General features: G+C 43.3%; 1 protein-coding gene across 1 annotated transcript in view; it reads right to left on the bottom strand.

The window, feature by feature from the left end:
• LOC142431670 (uncharacterized) overlaps window positions 1-6582 on the bottom strand; it is a 58493-nt gene extending 51911 nt beyond the window's left edge. The window contains exon 1 of the mRNA XM_075536684.1: window positions 6228-6582. Within this exon, the coding sequence (XP_075392799.1) occupies window positions 6228-6281 (54 nt within the window). The 5' untranslated portion in view covers window positions 6282-6582. The remainder of the gene's footprint in view (window positions 1-6227) is intronic.
• Between the last annotated feature and the right edge of the window lie 13657 nt (window positions 6583-20239).

The raw sequence follows: 20239 nt of genomic DNA, 5'->3' as shown, positions 1-20239 counted from the left end.
ATTGTCAGGCTTTTCGGAAACAACAAAAAACTGTCACAATGAGGAGAGCAGATGCTTACGTGAACTAGTGGCCAAAACGACTGATCAGAGCAAAAGGAGGAGGGGTCTCACCTGAGCCATGGTTTTGATACTTGCTACGAAGGACCAGTCCTGCTCTAGGCACCTCTTTTGGAGGAAGGCAGATCTGGAGGAAGAAAAGGAAGCTACATGACACCTCAATGGCCTGACAGCTTCTAGAATGATCATTTCCCCTCTGCTTACCTCACACAAACACTGAAAGACATCAGTGAAAACAGTGAAAAAAATCTTTCATTGTTCCTGACTCTACAGAGACCCAGCTCTGACAAGAACAAGACTGACTGGGGCCATCTGCAGTGACACACACACAGATTTATTTTCCCCGTAAGTTGTAACATGTTATCCACCCTGTTAAATACCTCGCTACTTTTTTTTAAAAATAATCATTTTATTCGGGGCTCTTACAACTCTTGTTACAATCCATGCATAAATTGTATCTGACACATTAGCACATATATTCCATCGTTCTTTTATTTTTGCCTTTTTAAAAAATGTTTTATTAGGGGCTCATACAACTCTTATCACAATCCATATGATTGTGTAAAGCACAATTGTGTAAAGCACATCTGTACATTCACCGCCCGTACCTCGCTACTTTCAGCAATCCATCTTAGAATTGCTGCCAGCCCGGCCTGATGGTTAACCCTTGGGCTGCTAACCTAGAGGTCGGCAGTGGGAAACCACCAGCCAATCCTCCGGAAAAGGTGGAGCTGTCTACTCCTGTAAAGGTCCAGTCTCAGGAAGACACGGGGGCACGTTTACCCTGTCCTACAGGGTGGCTAGGACGGCAGGATTTGTTTTGTTTTTATTACAAAGAGCTTTATCATGGTCTTAATAGCTGCACTGTCCTCCACCAAATGAATCTACCCCTCCGATGTCGAGTAGCTCCACTTCCACTACTAGAAACAAGTCTGTAATAAGTACTCTTGTACATACTCAGATATCATCTTACCCATACATGAATTCTGAGAATACCTAGAACTATAATTGCTAAAAGATCATATGCATTTTACATTTAGATACATAGTAGTCAAACCAGTTTTCAATGATATTGGTTGTATAACCAAGTCCCAAATCCTAAAATAAAATCAACTGTTAGTATCAAAGGAAAAAATCCGATGGAACCGCATGAAAATTAAATACTTTTTTATATCGGCAAAATAAAAAGAAGCTGGGATCACACATAGTTCAGCATTTTCAATTTGAAGGGAATATCTTGGCCTCAGCAAACTTTCTGCTGAATGAGGACCAAAAGCAGTGTGCAACTATCAGCTCGCTCTAAGAACTGACCGTTCCCTCAACTCCTGCCGCGAGAGTGAAGCGAATCACGATGCCTTTAGGAAAGGCTCATAACCCAGGACCAATCTTGGGTGTATCAGCACAGTGCACAGGGCAAAGGCCAGTCAAAACAGTAGTTCGGGAGGGCTCTGCTGGGCCAGTTAAATTCACAGACAGATCAACCCAGAACGTAATTGCCAGTGCACTAGAAAGTGCTCCTCTTTGGGTTGGTTAGAGGGGTGCAATCTCATTCTGGGGCCTACGTGGGTATGTCCTTGAGGAAAATCACGTACTGGGGTCACAAGGTCCTGACTGCCTATGGGAAGCTCCTGGACCAATATTGCAAACTCCTCTGCTGGCTAGCAGTCAGCAGCCTCCAATGTCCCCTCCCACTTGCTCCTGAGCTCAGCCCCAAACTGCCACCTGCTGGCAAGGGACAGGCCTGACAGCATCAGGACTGTGCCCCACAGCCCTGCCAGCCCAGACAAAAAGGAGGCACCATTGCCCACAAGGCCTGGGAACTCCGGTCAGGAGCCTGGGAGTGGGGCCGCATGTCATGGGCTTTTTAAACTACATATCCCAATAAACCTTTGACCACACCACCTTGTGCTAATGGTCTCCCTTATCTGTAGTTCTCTGTCCTTGTCCTGTTTAAGACTTAGTAAATGTTCTCTTCATAAAAATAAAAATGTTTTAAGTACATCTGCTTTGATTTCTTTGAAATCATTTTCACTTAAAGTGATTGTTAATATACCTGGAGTAAGATCTAACAAATCGATTACTGTTTTATAATTATTGAATTTGTCTTTTGGTTTACCTGCCTTCAGACATTTCAAATGAGAATTTTATATAATTGGACTACATCTACTGTTTTATTGTATCATGTGTATTTCCGTCAAAAATATTAATGTTTATCTTGGGGGGGTATGACAATCATTTTTTGGGATTCCAAAAAGGTGATCTTGATAGACGTTCTCAAAGGACACAGGGCAATCACAGGGGTTTATTAGGAAGATGGTTTAAGAAAATGGAAACTTGCATTAGTGAGAAAAAGGCCGGGAAAGTTATACCAAGAAATGTTTTTCTTTTCTTTTTTAAAGAAATTATTTTCTATCACAACAGTGTCCTATGAGAATTTAGTTGGGAAACCACACCCCATCCACCCTAAAGTCCTGACAGCCCTTTCAGACTTCTTTTTGTTCCCCAAACTCAAGGAACATTTCAAATGGACACAGTTTGGGTCCTGTGATCTTAAGCTGTGACGGCGTGTGCGTGGTTCTGATGCATAGTGAACTGATGTCAGTGGGGCTTCTAGAGCATGAACTGACTATAAAACGGAAGAGGTGGTCCTCTTCTAAAACTGGCCACTGAAAAGCTCATGAATAGCAGCAGTACAGGAAGATGAGCCCCGCAAGTGGAAGGCATTCGAAATTGGACAGGAGACAAGCGGCCTCTTCTAAGCAGATTAGACCTGCATGATGTGGATGCAGCCGACGTGGGTGGAGTAAAGCTTTCAGGATCTCCGTTTGCTGATGGGGGCCCAACACAAAATGAGGGAAAGGAGCTGTAAACACCCACAAACAAAACGTGGAATGGATGAAGTCTGAATATAGGAACACTGAAAGTGTCAAAAATGAGATGAAATGCGCAGGTGAATGACCTATGCGTGGATGAGCCGGCAGACTGGAACTGGCCATTGCGAAGAGGATACACGGGTCACGACACTGGGAATGACAGATTCAAGAGGAGTGACATCTCCTCGTCAAAAAGAACATTTCAAGATCTGGCTTGAAGTACAATGCCATCTGTGGTGGGATAATATCGACAAGCCTACAAGGAAGAGAATTAATACAACTATTCAAATGAACACACCAGTTTCTAAAACCGGCGAAAAACAAAATGAAGAATTTTACCTGCTTCTTCAGTCTGAAATTATTCACATGAGCGATTAAAATGCATTGATAATTCCTGGTGATTGGAAGTCAGAGAATATGGCCTTGGTGATAGAAATGAAGCTGGCGATTGTAGGTTAGGATTTTGCAAGACCTCGTCATTGCAAATACCCCTTTCAACAACATAAATGGCAACACACACGTGGACCTCATCAGCAGAATACATAGACATCAAACGGACTACATCTGTGGGAGGAAACAACACAGAAGCTCAATGTCATCAGCTACACGCAGAAAAGTCTTTAAGGTACACAAAAAAACAAAATACGACATTAAGGATAAGGGTATCCTACCTGAATTTAGAGACCATTTCTACAACATTAGTGACGAAAGGTCAGAAGAGTTGTGAGATGAAAGCAAAAGCCATTAAAAAACAAAACAAAAAAAAAACCCAGGAAAGCTCAAGGTGGATGTCAGAAGAGACTGAAATTTGCTCTTGGACATAGAGTAGCTTACGTAAATGGAAAAAATGAAAAAGTCAAAGAACTGAACTGAACATTTCAAAGCACAGCTCATGAAGACGAAATACAGTATCACACTGGACAAAGTGAAGTTTATAAGTGGAGTTAGAAAGCCACAAAGAAGAACACACTCAGCATCTCTCAGGCTGGAAGAAGTAATGAGAACATACGGGCCTCAATTTGCAATGTTGAAGAATTCAGTAAGGACAAAACACTAAATGATGCAAGAAGCATTAAGAGAAGATGGAAGAAATGCACAATCACTGTACCAAAAAGAAATGTCAGCATCCAACCCCTTCGAGAAGTAGCACATGACCAAGAATCAGTGGTCCTGAGGAAGTTCAAGCTGCGCTGAAAGCATCAGCAATCAACAAGGCTCCAGAAGCTGACACAAGACCAACTGAGATGTTCCAGAACAACCACTCTTTTCAATAATGATGCAGTATGGACAGCACTAGCTAGTTCTACGTCAAGCAATTGGGAAGACAGCTACTTAGTGACAGCCAAGAAATTGGGAAGATGTGTGCCCATTACAAAGAAGATGATCCAACAGAATGTGGAAATGACTGAACAGTAGCACATGCAACTAAAATTTTGCTGAAGTTAATTGGAAAAACAGTTGCAGCAATATATTGACAAGGAACTGCCAAAAATTCAAGCTAGCGTCAAAAGAGCATGTAGAACCAAGGATATCACTGCCGACTTCAGATGCTGACACTGGTTGGAAGCAGAGTGCAAGAAAGATGTTTACTTGTGTTATATTAATGCAAAGATGTTTGTGTAGATAGCAACAAAATACAGGTAACATTGCAAATAATGAGAATTCCAGTACATTTAATGTGCTCATGTACGCCCGGTGCATAGACAAAGAGGCAGCCATTTGAACAGAATAAAGGGTGACCGTGTGGTTTAAAATCAGGAAAGGTATGCATTAGAACTGAATCCTTTCACCATACTCATTCAACCTGTATGTTCAAAAACCCCAAACAAAAAAGTCCTATCAATGTGAATGAGGAGGAATGCAGAGTGGAGACCCAAAACCCATCTGTAGACAATTGGACATCCCCTTACAGAAGGGTCACAAGGAAGAGACGAGCCCGTCAGGGTGCATTGCAGCACCGATGAAACATACAACTTTCCTCTAGTTCTTTGATGCTTCCTCCTCACTATCATGATTCCAATTCTACTTACAAATCCGGCTAGACCAGAGCATGTACACGGGTACAGATAGGAACTGGAAACACAGGGAATCCAGGACAAATAAACCTCTCAGGACCAATAATAAGAGTACTAATACCAGGAGGGTAAGGAGAAGGTGGGAGAAAGGGGGAACCAATCACAATGATCTACCTATAACTCCCTCCCAGAGGACGGACAACAGAAAATGGGTGAAGGGCGACAGGTCAGTGTAAGACATGAAAAAATAATAACAATTTATAAGTTACCAAGGGTTCTTGAGGAAGGGAAGAAAAAAATGAGGAGCTGATACCAAGGGCTCAAGTAGAAAGAAAAATGTTTTGAAAATGATGATGGCAACAAAAGTACAAATGTGCTTGACACAATGAGTGTGTGTATGCGTTGTGATAGAGCTGTATGAGCCCCCAATAAAATGATGAAAAAATAAAAGGAAAAAATTTTGCTTTCAAAAAGTCAACAACAGAATTGAAGGAAGAATCATGAACAACACCTGACATTAGATAGCTTGATGAAAGTTCATGGGGAGGGGGTAAGCGGGGAGGGAGGGGAAAAAAGAGGACGTGGTTCAAAGGGCTTAAGTGGAGAGCAAATGCTTTGAAAATGATGAGGGCAATGAATGTACAGAGGTGCTTTACTCAATTGTTGTATGTATGGATTGTGATAAGTCGTATGAGCCCCTAATAAAACGTTTAAAAATAATAATAATAATAAAGAAAGTTTATGGGAAATGTAATTACTTGGAGAGCTGTGCATATGTGTTCGTGGTGTCACATAACTCACTCAGTCGCATGCACACCTACTCTCGGGGCACACTGCTACAGGCAACTCCCCACGCATGACCTCACACGGTCACATAAGCACAATCACACATTTCCCAGGGGGCCATGCACCACTTCATACTATCAAGTCACAACCGCTCTGTCGCAGGCACCCGTGGACAGAAGCGCACGGTCCCAGAGTCACGATCACGAACTAACCACATCATCCGTAGTCACTGAGCCACCAACCCGGAGACAAATGCGATCACACCCAGCCAATGGGAAGCTTCGCACACGTTGCACACGGTCACAATCGTGCACCAAACGCGGGGTTGCGCGGGCACAGGCTCGCACCCATGCTGCCCTCAGTGTTAGACCCGCGGTCGTTACAACCGCACGCTCATTCATCAAAACCCACCACCGGACAAGGTCCCAGCCTCACTCCCGCCCTGGCTCGGGACCCGGCCTCCGGCTGACGCCTCGCCCCGGACTGGGCGCCTTACCTCAGGCCGTCCGAGGTTCCGAAGTACGCGAGACCTCCCCAGAGCCTGAGCCATCGCAGGTGCAGCGAGGTCCCTCCAGCACGTGACTCCGGAGATGAATTCCCGCGAGAAGCACGGGCATCCCGCGAGAGTCCCCTAGGAAACGGAGTCCCAGACTGCCCGTGGCCGGGAAGTGAGTCCTCCCGGGGCCTGGCTGCGGCTCTGTAAGAGGCTTTCCCCCCTCTTCAGGTTGCACCCCAGCAGCCTCACAGAGTCACGCTTGTCCAAGGCATTGGAGGTGGGTGGGCTTCCTTTCCGAACTTGAGTTCCCACGCCCGAGATCGGGGCTGGTCTGGAAAAGGAGGGCCAGATTTCTGAGGGAAGAGCGTGCTCGGCGCGGAGCCTTCTGGGAAATGTAGTTCGACCCAGGCTACGCGGACTGCTCACTCTCTGCTGTTGAGTCTATTCCGACTCAGCAACTCCGCCCCCTTGCGGTTCCGAGGCGGAAAATCCTTCCTTGGCAGGAAACCTCAGCTTTCTGCGGCGGCGTTGCGGGTGGGTTCAAACTGCTGACGTTGCAGTTAGCAGCGCCCCACCACGCCACCTGAACTCCATAAGTAATGAATAGACAGGTCACAAGTTTTCTTGAGACTGCACCCCACAACACACACACACACACAGCTAAACCTGACCTGGTTGCCCTGGAGGCAGTAATGGGAGTGCTCGCCAGCCCAAAGGCTACATAAGCCCCGACTTGATACTATTGGGGCCTTTGTAGGGAGGAGAGTTTGCCTTGTTTGCCTTCGGTTATTAACGCAGAGGTGAGTTGGGATGGCGCTTCCAAGATCTGCCCTAGCGAAATACCACATATGTAGAGTAATGGAGAAAAGGGATTTTATTTGGCATATGCAGCAGAGAAAACAAAAGGAGGAAAGCAGCAGGACTTGTCACAGAACATTACAAAACTAATCAAAATTGCCGTTGTCTATTCATGATTCGTTTGTCCAGCAGACTAGGAAAGTTGGTAAAAGCAATAATTGCCTTTCATCGAAGTGTCTTCATTCTGAAAAGAATATGCCTCCGATAAGTTCCCCAGTCCTTTGTGTAAGCACTAGCTTATCTGCTGTCACCGAGGGAATGCCGCTTCCCCTGGCTTTCTCAGAACTCCCACAGACACTGGGCTGTTCAGCGATCCTATGTGTGTAGAGACCCAAGACGGTACCTGAACTGATTTCAAAGCTCAAAATGGAGTTAGAGTTCTGACGATAGGGCCCAACACGACACAGGCCAAATGCCTTTAGATTTGCGGCTCTAGCACGTTCCCTCCTCTTGATCAGAAACTGTGGGTTGTAAACCGATGATCAAACCCACACTTGGGCTCCGAGATGGTATCCATGACGGTTTTTAAAAATGCACTGTGCTGGTTTTCCACCAGGTAGGAGCTGGTGCTTCACCAGACAGTTAAGGAAGAGCAATAGCTCCATGTAGTGTAATGAAGAAGAAAGCAGAGGCAATGTACATCATTTTGGCCCAACCTATTTTGTCCTCTAACATTTAAGTCAGTAAAAAAAATGAGTTTTATCATGCCTACTATACTCCAAATATAAATTTAAAATATCACTCTCTCCTCTGAAAATGATCTAGCCCGTGTGCCTATTCATGTTGATAACCAACCAAACAAGTCTGGTGTCTGTGAGGGTGTTCTCGTATGCAGCCATGTTTCTTGTTTTCTAAATTCTATTTCTCCAAGATCAACAAGGAGTATTGACTATAGCACAAATTCTACCTTTTGGGCCAACATAAATCTGGACTATTTTGGGAAACTAACACTGAGCGAAATATTCCCTAACATATAACAGGAAATCAGAAAAGCAAGCATTCCACTATGGGAAAGCCACCACGTTGGTTAAGAGAAAAAGTCCAAGTACATTATCCTGCTTTAAATAGCATTCCCCCAACTACGTGGACACCTTCCCCTCCCCCCAGAAGAATTTATTTCAAAGGACAGCACTGAAGCAACTCTGGGAGAGGGACATGTCTGATCAGAACACACAGGAGCAAATGAAGGGGGAGGAAGAGAGAGTGGAGCACATCCTGGCCCACCAAGACTTGAGGACAATATTCCCACTCAGAGCAGCCAATCCACAGAGAAGACCACATGGCCAGCCCCACTATGAGACACAACATCCCTCACTGACCCATAGCCCTACAGGGGACAACACTGGAGACTTTAAATTGTGGGAATTCTGCCCCACCTGATCCCACCACACTGAGGCAAAACACTAAGGGGGTGCAACAGAAGAACAAGGGAAACAGAGCAATGAAGTCCCCAGGGTATACCAAAAATGGACTTTGGGGCCAGGGCATGGTGCCCCAACAGACTGGGCTGGAAAACACTCCTAAAGGCCAACAAACAGTCCTTGAACTAACTGCAAGCTTTTCTTTCTTGTTGTGTTTTGTTTTTGGTCATTGATTTGTTCTTGTTGTTTATTGTTGCTTGGTTTTGCTCTGTCTTGTTTTTGTGCATGTTTTTATCTCTGCAGGTCTGTCTAAATAAGGTTGGGGGGGCATGGGAGAGGGGAGATGGGAGGAAAGGCAGTGGTGTTAACAAACCCAGGGACAAGGGAAAAACAAGTGATCCAAATCGGTGGTGAGGAGGGTGTAGGAGTCCTGGTAGGGTGTGATCAAGGGTAATGTAACCAAGAGGAATTGCTGAAACCCAAATGAAGACTGAACATGATAGTTGGACAAGAGGAAAGTCAAAGGAAATAGAGGAAAGAGCTAGGAGGCAAAGGGCATTTAGAGAGGTCTAAATACAGGCATGTACTTATGAAAATATATTTATGAGGATGGGGAAATAGATCTATGCACATATATGTATAGGTTTAGTATTAAGGTAGCAGATGGACATTGGGCCTCCACTCAAGTACTCCTTCAATGCAAGAATACTTTGTTCTATTAAACTGGCATTCTATGATGCTCACCTTCCTGACAATCACTGAAGACAAAGTGGGTGTATAAGCAAATGTGAAAAAAGCTGATGGTGCCTGGCTATCAAAAGATATAGCATCTAGGGTCTTAAAGACTTGAAGGTGAACAAGCGGCCATCTAGCTCAGAAGCAACAAAGCCCACATGGAAGAAGCACACCAGCCTACCCTGATGCCGTTACTGTAGCCATCTGTAAAGTAAGTGGAGTCTCTCTCAAGCAGCTTATGGGATGAGACTAAGATACACGGAGTTTGTTTTAGGAATACCCAGAACTTTCCTAGAGAGTAATGGCAATTTAATTTTCCATAAAATTCTGGTAACACTATCTGAAAATCTGTAGAAGATCCCAAAAGAGTTTTTATCTAAGCTGGAATATGTGGCAAAACTATGATTGATGGATCATACCCACTGAGTTGTCAGCAACAATGCTAGCCTTTAGCAATCAACTGAGCCATTTGTTGGGCAAACAACTTTGGGGACAGTATTGCATACATGTAGCCATGCTAGATGCTTAACCTGCTATGCCAGCACGGCAGTGGGGGTGATAGAAGTGTGAAAAAATTACAAGATTAACACTTTTATCTGGATCAACATGGTAAACCTTTTTCTGGCTGATGTGTTCTTCTAAAACTGTAACTCTTAAGGGCTGAGCTCTCTAGGACTATTTAGTTATGGGTCCCTTTTATTGTGTCAAAGAAGTGTTTGAGCTCTTCCGTGGGAGTCCCCAGTAAAGGTTTTACCCATTTTATACCTCCTAGTAGCTTTTGGAAGTCATTTAACATTTTTAGATGATCTTTCCTAATTTCAAGTTTCTGTGGTCTAATAGTCATCCTATCTCCTATTGTCCTGGTACATATAAGGGCTGCTTGTCTGAATTTTATTAGAAGCAATTATTAATCCTGCCTGAGAGATGGCTTCTCTGGTGTGAATATAAGCTTGTAGCATTCCATTATTAGGCACTGCTATTAAGATATCATCCTGTACTCCCTCAATGTAAGAATGCTTTGTTCTATTAAACTGGCATTCCATGATGCTCACCTTCCTGACACAATCGCTGAAGACAAAGTGGGTGCATAAGCAAATGTGGTGAAGAAAGCTGATGGTGCCTGGCTATCAAAAGATATAGTGTCTGGGGTCTTAAAGGTTTGAAGGTAAACAAGTGGCCATCTAGCTCAGAAGCAACAAAGCCCACAAGGAAGAAGCACACCAGCCTGTGCGATCATAAGGTGTTGAAGGGATTAGGTCATCATCCAAACAAAAACTCATATCATTGTGAATGACGGGGGTTGCGGGGTGGAGACCCAAAGCCCATCTGTAGGCAATTGGACATCCCCTTATGGAAGGTTCTCAGGGAGGAGACGAGTCAGTCAGGGTGCAGTGTAGCAACAATGAAACATACAACTTTCCTCTAGTTCCTAAATGCTTCTTCCCCCTTATCCCCCCCCCCACTATTATGATCCTAATTCTACCTTACAAATCTGGCTAGACCAGAGGATGTCATTGGTACAGATAGGATCTAGAAACACAGGGAATCCAGGGAGGATCCCTTCAGCACCAGTGGTGAGAGTGGTGATACCAGGAGGGTGGAGCGAGGGTGGGGTGGAAAGGTGGAACTGATTATAAGGATCTATATATAACCTCCTTCCTGGGGGACGGACAACAGAAAAGTGGGTGAAGGGAGACAATGGACAGTGTAAGACATGACAAAATAATTTATAAATTATCAAGGGTTTGTGAGGAAGGGGGGAATCGGGAGGTGGGGGGAATGAGGAGCTGATGACGGGCTTAAGTGGAGAGCAAATATTTTGAGAATGATGAGGGCAATGAATGTACAAATATGTTTTTCACAATTGATGTATGTATGGATAGTGATAAGAGTTGTATGAGCCCCTAATAAAATGATTTTTTAAAGATATCATCCATGTAATGGACAATGTAAACCTAGAAAAAAATGCTCCCTGATTGCCTCTAGAACTTTGCTTATAAAAACCTGACACCTGATGCAAAGGGCTTAAGTGGAGAGCAAATACTTTGAAAATGATTGGGGCAGGGAATGTGCGGGTGTGCTTTATACAGTTGATGTATTATAGATATGGATGGTGGTAAGAGTTATATGAGCCCCTAATAAAATGTAAAAAAAGAAAAGAAGGGGAAAAAAAGAAAATGATTAGGGCAAAGAATGTACAGATATGCTTTATACAATTGATGTATGTATATGTATGGATTGTGATAAGAGTTGTATGAGCCCCTAATAAAATGTTTAAAAGGAAAAAAACCAAAACAAAACCTGACACATTGTGTTGCTGTTCACCATACCCCAAGTTAATGTTTTTATTTGAAATCTTTTAGTTGGGGACCTATTGTTCAAGTCGGGGACCATGAAGGCAAATTTATCACAGTCAGCAAAATCCAAGTGGATAGTGTAAAATCAACCTTTCAAATCTGTGCCTATTAAAGACCACCATTCTGGGATCATACTAAGTGAAGGGGGGCTTGGTCGGAGGGCCGACAGACTGTACAATCAAATTAATGGCTCTTAAATCAAACCATATGCCAAATACCAGATTCCTTCTTAATTACCAATAAAGAGGGTCTACAACAGATGAGAGCTTCTTCTCTATGACCTTCTCTTATCAGCTCTTGAACTAACCCATGCAAAGCGTGCACTTTCTCTTTAATAAGGAACCCATATGGGTCAATGGACTTCCAAGATGGTTTAATTGGTGCAGGCCTCAGAACAGCAGTCCTGATAAAAAGACATGCATTTTCTAACACATAGCAGTTACATTTAGAAGCAACCTGGATTGTAGGACGATCTTGTTGGTTTTTCCTGACCCCTCCCCCTTTACATCCAATTTTCCTGTTTCAGGCTTTTACGACACTGTCATATTTTTTTTCTCATTTTTAAAAATTTCTTTTCTATGAGTGAAGTGAGTAGATAAGGAGTGAATGGAGGAGAGAGTGGAGGAGGAAGTGAGTAGATAAGGAGTGAGTGGAGGAGAGAGTAGATGAGGAAGTGAGTAGATAAGGAGTGAATGGAGGAGTGAGTGGATGAGGAAGTGAGTAGATAAGGAGTGAATGGAGGAGTGAGTGGATGAGGAAGTGAGTAGATAAGGAGTGAATGGAGGAGTGAGTGGAGTGAAGTGAGTAGATAAGGCGTGAATGGAGGAGAGAGTGGATGAGGAAGTGAGTAGATAAGGAGTGAATGGAGGAGTGAGTGGATGAGGAAGTGAGTAGATAAGGAGTGAATGGAAGAGAGAGTGGATGAGGAAGTGAGTAGATAAGGACTGAATGGAGGAGTGAGTGGATGAGGAAGTGAGTAGATAAGGAGTGAATGGAGCGACAACACTGTCATATTTTTTTCCTGGCAAATTTCTCCTACTCCCTTTATGTTGGAATCAGGAGGCCATTTTGAAAAGAGTGGCCATGCCTGAGTCCATTGTTGATGGCACATGGCTGTGACTTTAACTCCAGAATCTAAAATTCATAAAAATGCTTCTTCCCCCTTTCTAGTTCCATGTGGGGATGCTTTTGCTTGATCATGATGGTGTACGAAATACTAAATGACCCATGAAGTCAGATTGTGCCAAAGCTCTTTCCCAATGGCTTTTATTTTACCAATAGAAAAGTAAGGAAGCAAAATTAATTGACCTAAGTAACCTCCCTTCTTTATAGACTAAGGTAATTCAGATTTAACCACGGCTCTAATTTCTTCTTCATTATCCTAATTGATAACTCCAGTAACAATCTGAACACCTTGAAAATTTAGGTTGGACCTTCCTAATAAACACCCTATAGTTCTTTTAGGCACTGGACCCAAGTATGACTCAATAATTTCTGGTTTAATTACAGCTTTTAGCTTTTCGTCATACCTCTGAATAATTCCAGTATCAGTTTGAATGCCTTGAATACTTAGATTAAATTTCCCCAATAGAAGCTGTATTACTCTTTCATTCAGAGGTTTCCGATTCATAACAGTAGCAAAATTAGTTATGAAGTAGCAACGAAAATAATCTTATGGTTGGGGGTCACCACAATATGAGGAACTGCATGAAGGGTCCCAGCATCAGGAAGGGTGAAAACCACTGGCATAGAGGCTGGGGCCATGAGGTTTTGTTTAGAATCAGAGGTCCTTAGATAACAAATCAGTCCCTGCTTCTTGTTTTTTTTTCCTAAAGTTTCACCACCTAATTCATACTCATTCAAAGAGACATTAGCTTGCTTTTCTAGATTTGAATAGCTCACACAAGACTTCTCACTAGATTGATAATCCTCTTGTTCTTCCTCCTGCAGAGGTTCTAAAACCATCTTAACTTGAACCTGTTAGGTAGCTAACAGGGGGTGGGGGTGTCCCTCTCCATGCCTCTCCCACAGGAGGTTGGAAGCCATTAAGGCTAAGGGGTGTGGGCCAATTGAAGCCCCAGCCAGGTGGGCGTTGTACCTGGATGGGCCCAAACTAGGCCAAGTGGGCTCAGTTCAGCCAATGGGGTCAACTAATACCCTTGACCACACCTCTCAACAAAGGCCCTAAATATCAGGACTTCCAGACCACCCGCCCTTGGGCTTCTTCTCCACCTTCCACTCAGTTCTGTAGTGGTCTCTCTCTCTCTCTGGACTCAAACCACCTCCTGTGGGTTTGCTGTCCCGTGAGTTGCCTGTGTTCAGTGACTATATAATCTGAAACTTATTCCATCCTTTATAAAAACCTACTTGGATTACAAACCAGGCTTTGGCATGAATTCTTTCTTGTGCGAAGCCAAGAACTGAGGTATCTCCCACCTGAAAAACCTAACAAACTCACAGAGACCATGTCTCCATAGGAATATTTTCCCTATCTCTGTATGTTTCCTTAACTTTGTACTGACTTCCTCCCAAGTTCCTAGATCTAAAGTTCCTTCTTCTGGGAACCATGGATTACACTTTTGTACACCTGTAGAAAACCTTGCATCTTTTTGCTTATTTTAAAAAAATCATTTTATTGGAGCCTCATACAACTCTTATCATACTCCATCCATTCATCCATCATGCCAAGCACATTTGTACATTTTTTACCATCATCATTTTCAAAACATTTTCCTTCTACTTGAGCCCTTGGTATCAGCTCCTCATTTTCCCCCTCACTCCCTCACGGACCCTCGATAATTTATAATTTTTTTTTCATGTCTTACACTGACCGGTCCCCATTCACCCACTTTTCTGTTGTCCATCCCTCAAGGAGGGGTTATATGTCAGTCATTGTGATCGGTTCCCTCTTTCCCCCACCACCTTTCCCTTACTCTCCTGGTATCACTACTCTCATTATGGTCCCAAGTGGTTTATCTGTCCTGGATTCCCTGTGTTTACACCTCTGCTCTGTACCAGTGTACATGCTCTGGTCTAGCTGGATTTGTAAGGTGGAGTTGGGATCATGATAGTGCGGAGAGGAAGCATTAAAGATCTAGAGGAAAGTTGTATGTTTCATCAATGCTGTACTGCACCCTGACTGGCTTGTCCCCTTCCCGAAACCCTTCTGTAAGGGGATGTCCAGTTGCCTACAGATGGACTTTGGGTCTCCCCTCTGCACTCCCCCTCATTCACACTGATATGATTTTTTTGTTGTTGTTCTTTGATGCCTAATACTTGATCCCATCAACACCTCATGATCACATAGGCTGGTGTGCTTCCTCCATGTAGGCTTGTTGCTTCTCAGCGAGATGGGCGCTCATTTATCTTTAAGCTTTTAAGATCCCAAATGCTATATCTTTTGATAGCTGCACACCATCAGCTTTCTTCACCACATTTGCTTATGCACCAGCTTTGTCTTCAGCGATTGTGTCGGGAAGGTGAGCATCATGGAATGCCATGTTAATAGAACCGTGTTCTTGCATTGAGGGAGTACTTGAGCAGAGGCCCAATGTCCATCTGCTACCTTAATACTAAACCTATAAATATATGTACATAGATCTATTTCTCCATTTTCATATATAAATATATTTACATTTGTACAAGTCTGTATTTAGACCTCTCTAAATGCCCTTTGCCTCCTAGTTCTTTCCTCTATTTCCTTTTATTTTCCTCTTGTCCGACAATCATGCTCAGCCTTCATTTGGGTTTCAGTAATTCCTCTTGGTTACATTGCCCTTAATCAAGCCCTACCAGGCCTCCTAAGTCCTCCTTGCCATCAACTTCAGATCACTTGTTCCCTTGCCACATGGCTTGTTAACACCCACTTCCTTTCCCTCGCCTCCCCCTCTTCCGTGTTCCCCCCAGAACCATCGGATCTGTTGTTTTCTCCTCCAGATTGTTTATCCCACCTATTGTATCTAGCTAGACCTGCAGAGATAATATGAACACAAAACCAGACAGAGCAAAACAAAGCAACAAAAGAAAACAAAACAACCACAACAAAATAAATGACACAAAAAAGAAAAGCCTGTAAATAGTTCAAGGTCTGTTGGTTGACCTTTAGGAGTATTTTCCAGTCCAGTCTGATTGGGTGCCATGCTCTGGCCCCAAAGTCTATTTTTGGTACTCCCTCAGGACTTCCTTGCTCTGCTCCCCTTTCTTTTCTGTTGCACACCCTTAGTGTTTCATCTCGGTGTAGTGGGATCAGATTGGGAGCAATTCCCACACTGTGTCTCCAATGTTGTTTCCCCATAGTGCTAAGGGTCAGTGTGGGCTGTTGTCTCATAGTGGGGCTGGCCCTATGGTCCTCTGTGCATTGGCTATTCTGAGCAGGGATATCATCCTCAAGACTTGGTGGGCCAGGATATGCTCTATTCTCTCTTTCTCCCCCTTCATTTGCTCCTGTGTGCTCTGATCAGATATGAATTCTTCTGGGGGGTGGTTACTTTTAGGCCCCCCTTTTTTTTTTTTCAGTAAGTGGATGAGGGTAATACTTTCTTACAGTACCGAATCTGGTGGACTAAGGAGCAGAGACACAGGCTCGTTGGAATGCAGGGATTGATCAGTTAATGGGGGAATGATAATTTCGTCACAGTGGAAGCGCAATTGCTGGTTACTGAACAAGTGTTTTCACAGATACTCGATGTTTGTGTGCAGGTGTGGGGAAAATAGTACCACCAGGAGAGAAATGGCTGAGTCACACTGCTAGACAGCAGAGGAATGATGAGTCCTACATAGACTTTCTGTTCCGATTACAGGATGCTCTTAGCAAACGCGTAAATGACAGGCAAGCAATGGAAAAAATCTCCTTCTTCAATTGGCCTATGAAAATTTGAACCCCTCCTGTCAATCTGCGATCTGCCCTTTCAAGGTGCAATACTCCCATCTCTACTTTCTCAGAATATGCAGGAATGTAGGGATGGATCAATATAAGGCAGACCTGCTAGTAGCTGCTATGGCTGCTACATCAAGCCTAAAGGGAAATGTTTAGTTGTGGAAAGACTGGTCAATTTCAAAGAGAGTGCCGGCAGTGCACCTTGAGTAGTGAGTTGTGGCCTACACCAGAGCACAGGCCAGGAACATCAAGATTGGGCATAAAAGAACTGACTTTGTCCCCTCCCTACCAACTGCAGGAAGGGAACTCATTAGGCACTCTCGTTACCAAACTCTACTGAGCAGGGAAATAAGGAACGGAGCTTGCTCCAAGCCCCAACCTGAAGAGCATGGGAGGCAAGGTTCAGACCTAACTCATCACAGGAATCCTTAAACAGTAATCACAGGTATCACCCAGCCTCATGCCAAGTGACTGGACCTAACCAAACTTGCAAAAGCCCAGTCTTTGTTCTCGCTGCAGTTAAGTTTGACTAACCAAGAAAAGGCTCAAGAGCTCTCACAGCAGACTACTGAAACAAAAAAAAAACAACAACAGGAGCCTCTACTAGAAAGAGCTGGACAGATTTTAGCAGGGAAAATTAATCTAAGTACTCAAGGCATTCAAATTGATATTGGAGTTATTAATCAAAGGTATGAAGAAAGCTAAAGCTGTAACTAAACCAGAAATTATTAAAAGCCATACTTGGGGACCACTACCTCAAAGAACTATTGGACATTTATTAGGAAGACCTAGCCTAAATTTTCAAGGTGTTCAGATTATTACTGGAGTTAATGATCAGGACGATGAAGGACATTAGGGCAGTAATTAAAACTGATGTACCATGATTTTTTTGGTTTTCAATATTTATATTTTTTAAACATTTTATTGGGGGGCTTACACAACTCTTATCACAATCCATACATACACCCATTGTGCCAAGCACATTTGTTGCCACCATCATTCTCAAAACATTTGCTTTCTGCTTGAGCCCTTGGTATCAGCTCATTTTTCTCCTCCCTGCCCATTCCCCTCTCTGTCATGAACCCTTGATCATTTATATTTTGTCATATCTTACACTATCCAAAGTCCCCCTTCACCCACTTTTATGTTGTCTATCCCACAGGGAGGAGGTTATTTGTAGATCCTTATCCTTGGTTCCCCCTTTCCACCCCATCTTCCCTCCACCCTCCCTGTATCACCACTCTCACCAATGGTCCTGAAGAAATCATCTGTCCTGGATTCCATTTCCAGTTCCTATCTGTTCCAGTGTACATCCTCTTGTCTAGCTGGATTTGTAAGGTAGAATTGGGATCATGATAGTGGGGGCAGGGGTGGAGGAAGCATTTAGGAACTAGAGGAAATTTGTTTCATTGCTACACTGCATCCTGACTGGCTCATCTCCTGAGACTCTTCTGTAAGGGGATGCCCAGTTGCCTACAGATGGGCTTTGGGTCGCCAATCTGCACTCCCCCTCATTCACAATGATTCGATATTTTGTTCTTTGATGCCTAATAGCTGATCCCTTCGACACCTCATGATCAACACAGGTTGGTCTGTTTCTTCCACGTGGGCTTGGTTGCTTCTGAGCTAGATGGCTGATTGTTTACCTTCAAACCTTTAAGACCCTAGATGCTATATCACTTGATAGCTGGTATCCATCAGCTTTCTTCACCACATTTGCTTATTCACCCATTTGTCTTCAGGGATCATGTTGGGAAGGTGAGCATCATGGAATGCCAGGTTAATAGAACAAAGTGTTCTTGCATTGAGGGAGTACTTGAGTGGAGGCCCAAAGTCCATCTGCTAACTTCATACTAAACCTATAAATATATGCATATAGCTGTTTCCCCATCTTCATGTATATATTTACATATGTACGTCTTTATCTAGACCTCTATAAATGCCCTTTGCCTCCTAGCTCTTTCCTCTATTTCCTTTTACTTTCCTCTTGTCCCACTAACATGCTCAGTCTTCATTTGTGTTTCAGTAATTCCTCTCTTACATTACCCTTGATCACACCCTACCAGGCCTGCTACACCCTCCTCACCGGTTGGGATCACTTGTTATTCCCTTGTCCCTTGGTTTCACACCACTTCCTTTCCCCCACATCCCCCTTGCCCATGTCCCTCCAAAACCATCCTGTTTTCTCCTCCAGATTGTTCATCCAGCCTATCTTTAGACAGACCTGTGGAGATAATAACATGCACAAAAATAAGACAGAGCAAAACAATGAAAAGTCCATGACAAAATCAACAAAAAGAAAAGCTTGTGGTTAGGTTAATGACTGTTTGCATTTAGGAGTGTTTTCTGGTAGAGTCTGACAGGGTGTCATGCCCTGCCCCCAGTCTATTTTTGGTATTCCCTGGGGACTTTGTTGCTGTTCCCTTTGCTGCTCTGTTGTACCCCCTCAGTGTTTTGCCTTGCTTTGGTGGGATCAGATCGGCGTAATTACCACACTGTATCTCTAGTGTTGTCCTCTGTAGGGTTATGGGTCAGTGAGGGATGTCGTGTCTCAAAGTGGGACCAGCAATATGGTCTTCTCTGTGGATTGGCTGCTCTGAGTGTGAATATCGTCCACAGGTTTGATGGGCCAGGATGTGCTCCACACTCTCTTCCTCACCCTTCATTTGCTCCTGTGTGTTCTGATCAGACATGCCCCTCTCCCTGAGCTGCAAATTCAGTGACGCCCTCTGAAATAAATTCTTCTGGGTGGAGGGGCTGTATCATGGTTTATAAAGAAGGAAGATTGGTTAAGTCAATTACTTTGGCTTCCTTACATTTCTGAAGTTAAAATTTTATATCTCTCAGGAAAGAGCATGTGAGAAGTCTGACCACTCTATGACTTAAGGGGTCTTTTCAAATGTTGTTTTGGGGAAAGAACAGCGTCTCCACATGGAATTATAAATTGAAGGAAAAAGGGTTTTCAATTCTGGATAAGGATAGGGTCAATTCCTTAGGGAATTCATGAGGGCCCAAGACCCACCACTGACTTCACCTAAACTCAGCATGGAGGGAATAAGTTAACCAAAACAGAATATTGCAAAATGATAAAATCCTACACTGTAAAAGGCCTGAAAGGCAATACGACTCAATTAAGCCTGTAGTCACATCTGTAAGCTTATGTGAAAAAGATGTTTTATAAACAGCTGGATACATTTATTAAGAATGTTTTCATTCAGGTAGAGGGAGGGTGGGGTGGAAAAGGAGAACCGATTACAAGGATCTACATATAGCCTCCTCCCTTGGGGATGAACAACAGAATAGTGGGTGAAGGGAGACATCAGACAGTGTAAGATATGACAAAATAGCTACTTGTAAATTATCAAGGGTTCATGAGGGAGGGGGAGCAGGGAGGAAGGGAGAAAATGAGCTGATACCAAGGGCTCAAGCAGAAAGCAAATGTTTTGAGAATGATGATGGCAACAAATGTACAAATTTGCTTGACACAATGTATATATGTATGATTATGATAAGAGTTGTATGAGCCCCCAATAAAAAGATTAAAAGAAAAAGAATATTTTCAGTCATTCAAATTATCCTGTTAAAAATCTCACCTGAAGTCAGTTTTTAAGCATCCTGTACAGCTAATGAACCCTGTGAGAGCAAGCAGCCAAAATTTACATAACAATGACTTCTATCTAACTAGTTTAAGAGGTTTAAAAACAAGAAAGCTGCCCAATATTGCTTATGGTGCCTTAAAATCTCCAGTTAAAACAGAAGGGGGAGATTAAGCAAAATTTATGGATGACAAACTTCATTTAACCTTTTTAACTAAAATATTTTTAT

The sequence above is a fragment of the Tenrec ecaudatus genome, chromosome 18 (genome assembly GCF_050624435.1).
Source record: "Tenrec ecaudatus isolate mTenEca1 chromosome 18, mTenEca1.hap1, whole genome shotgun sequence".
NCBI lineage: Eukaryota > Metazoa > Chordata > Mammalia > Afrosoricida > Tenrecidae > Tenrec > Tenrec ecaudatus.
The sequence above is the reverse complement of the archived record's forward strand: the minus strand, read 5'-3'. Positions and strand labels throughout refer to the sequence as shown.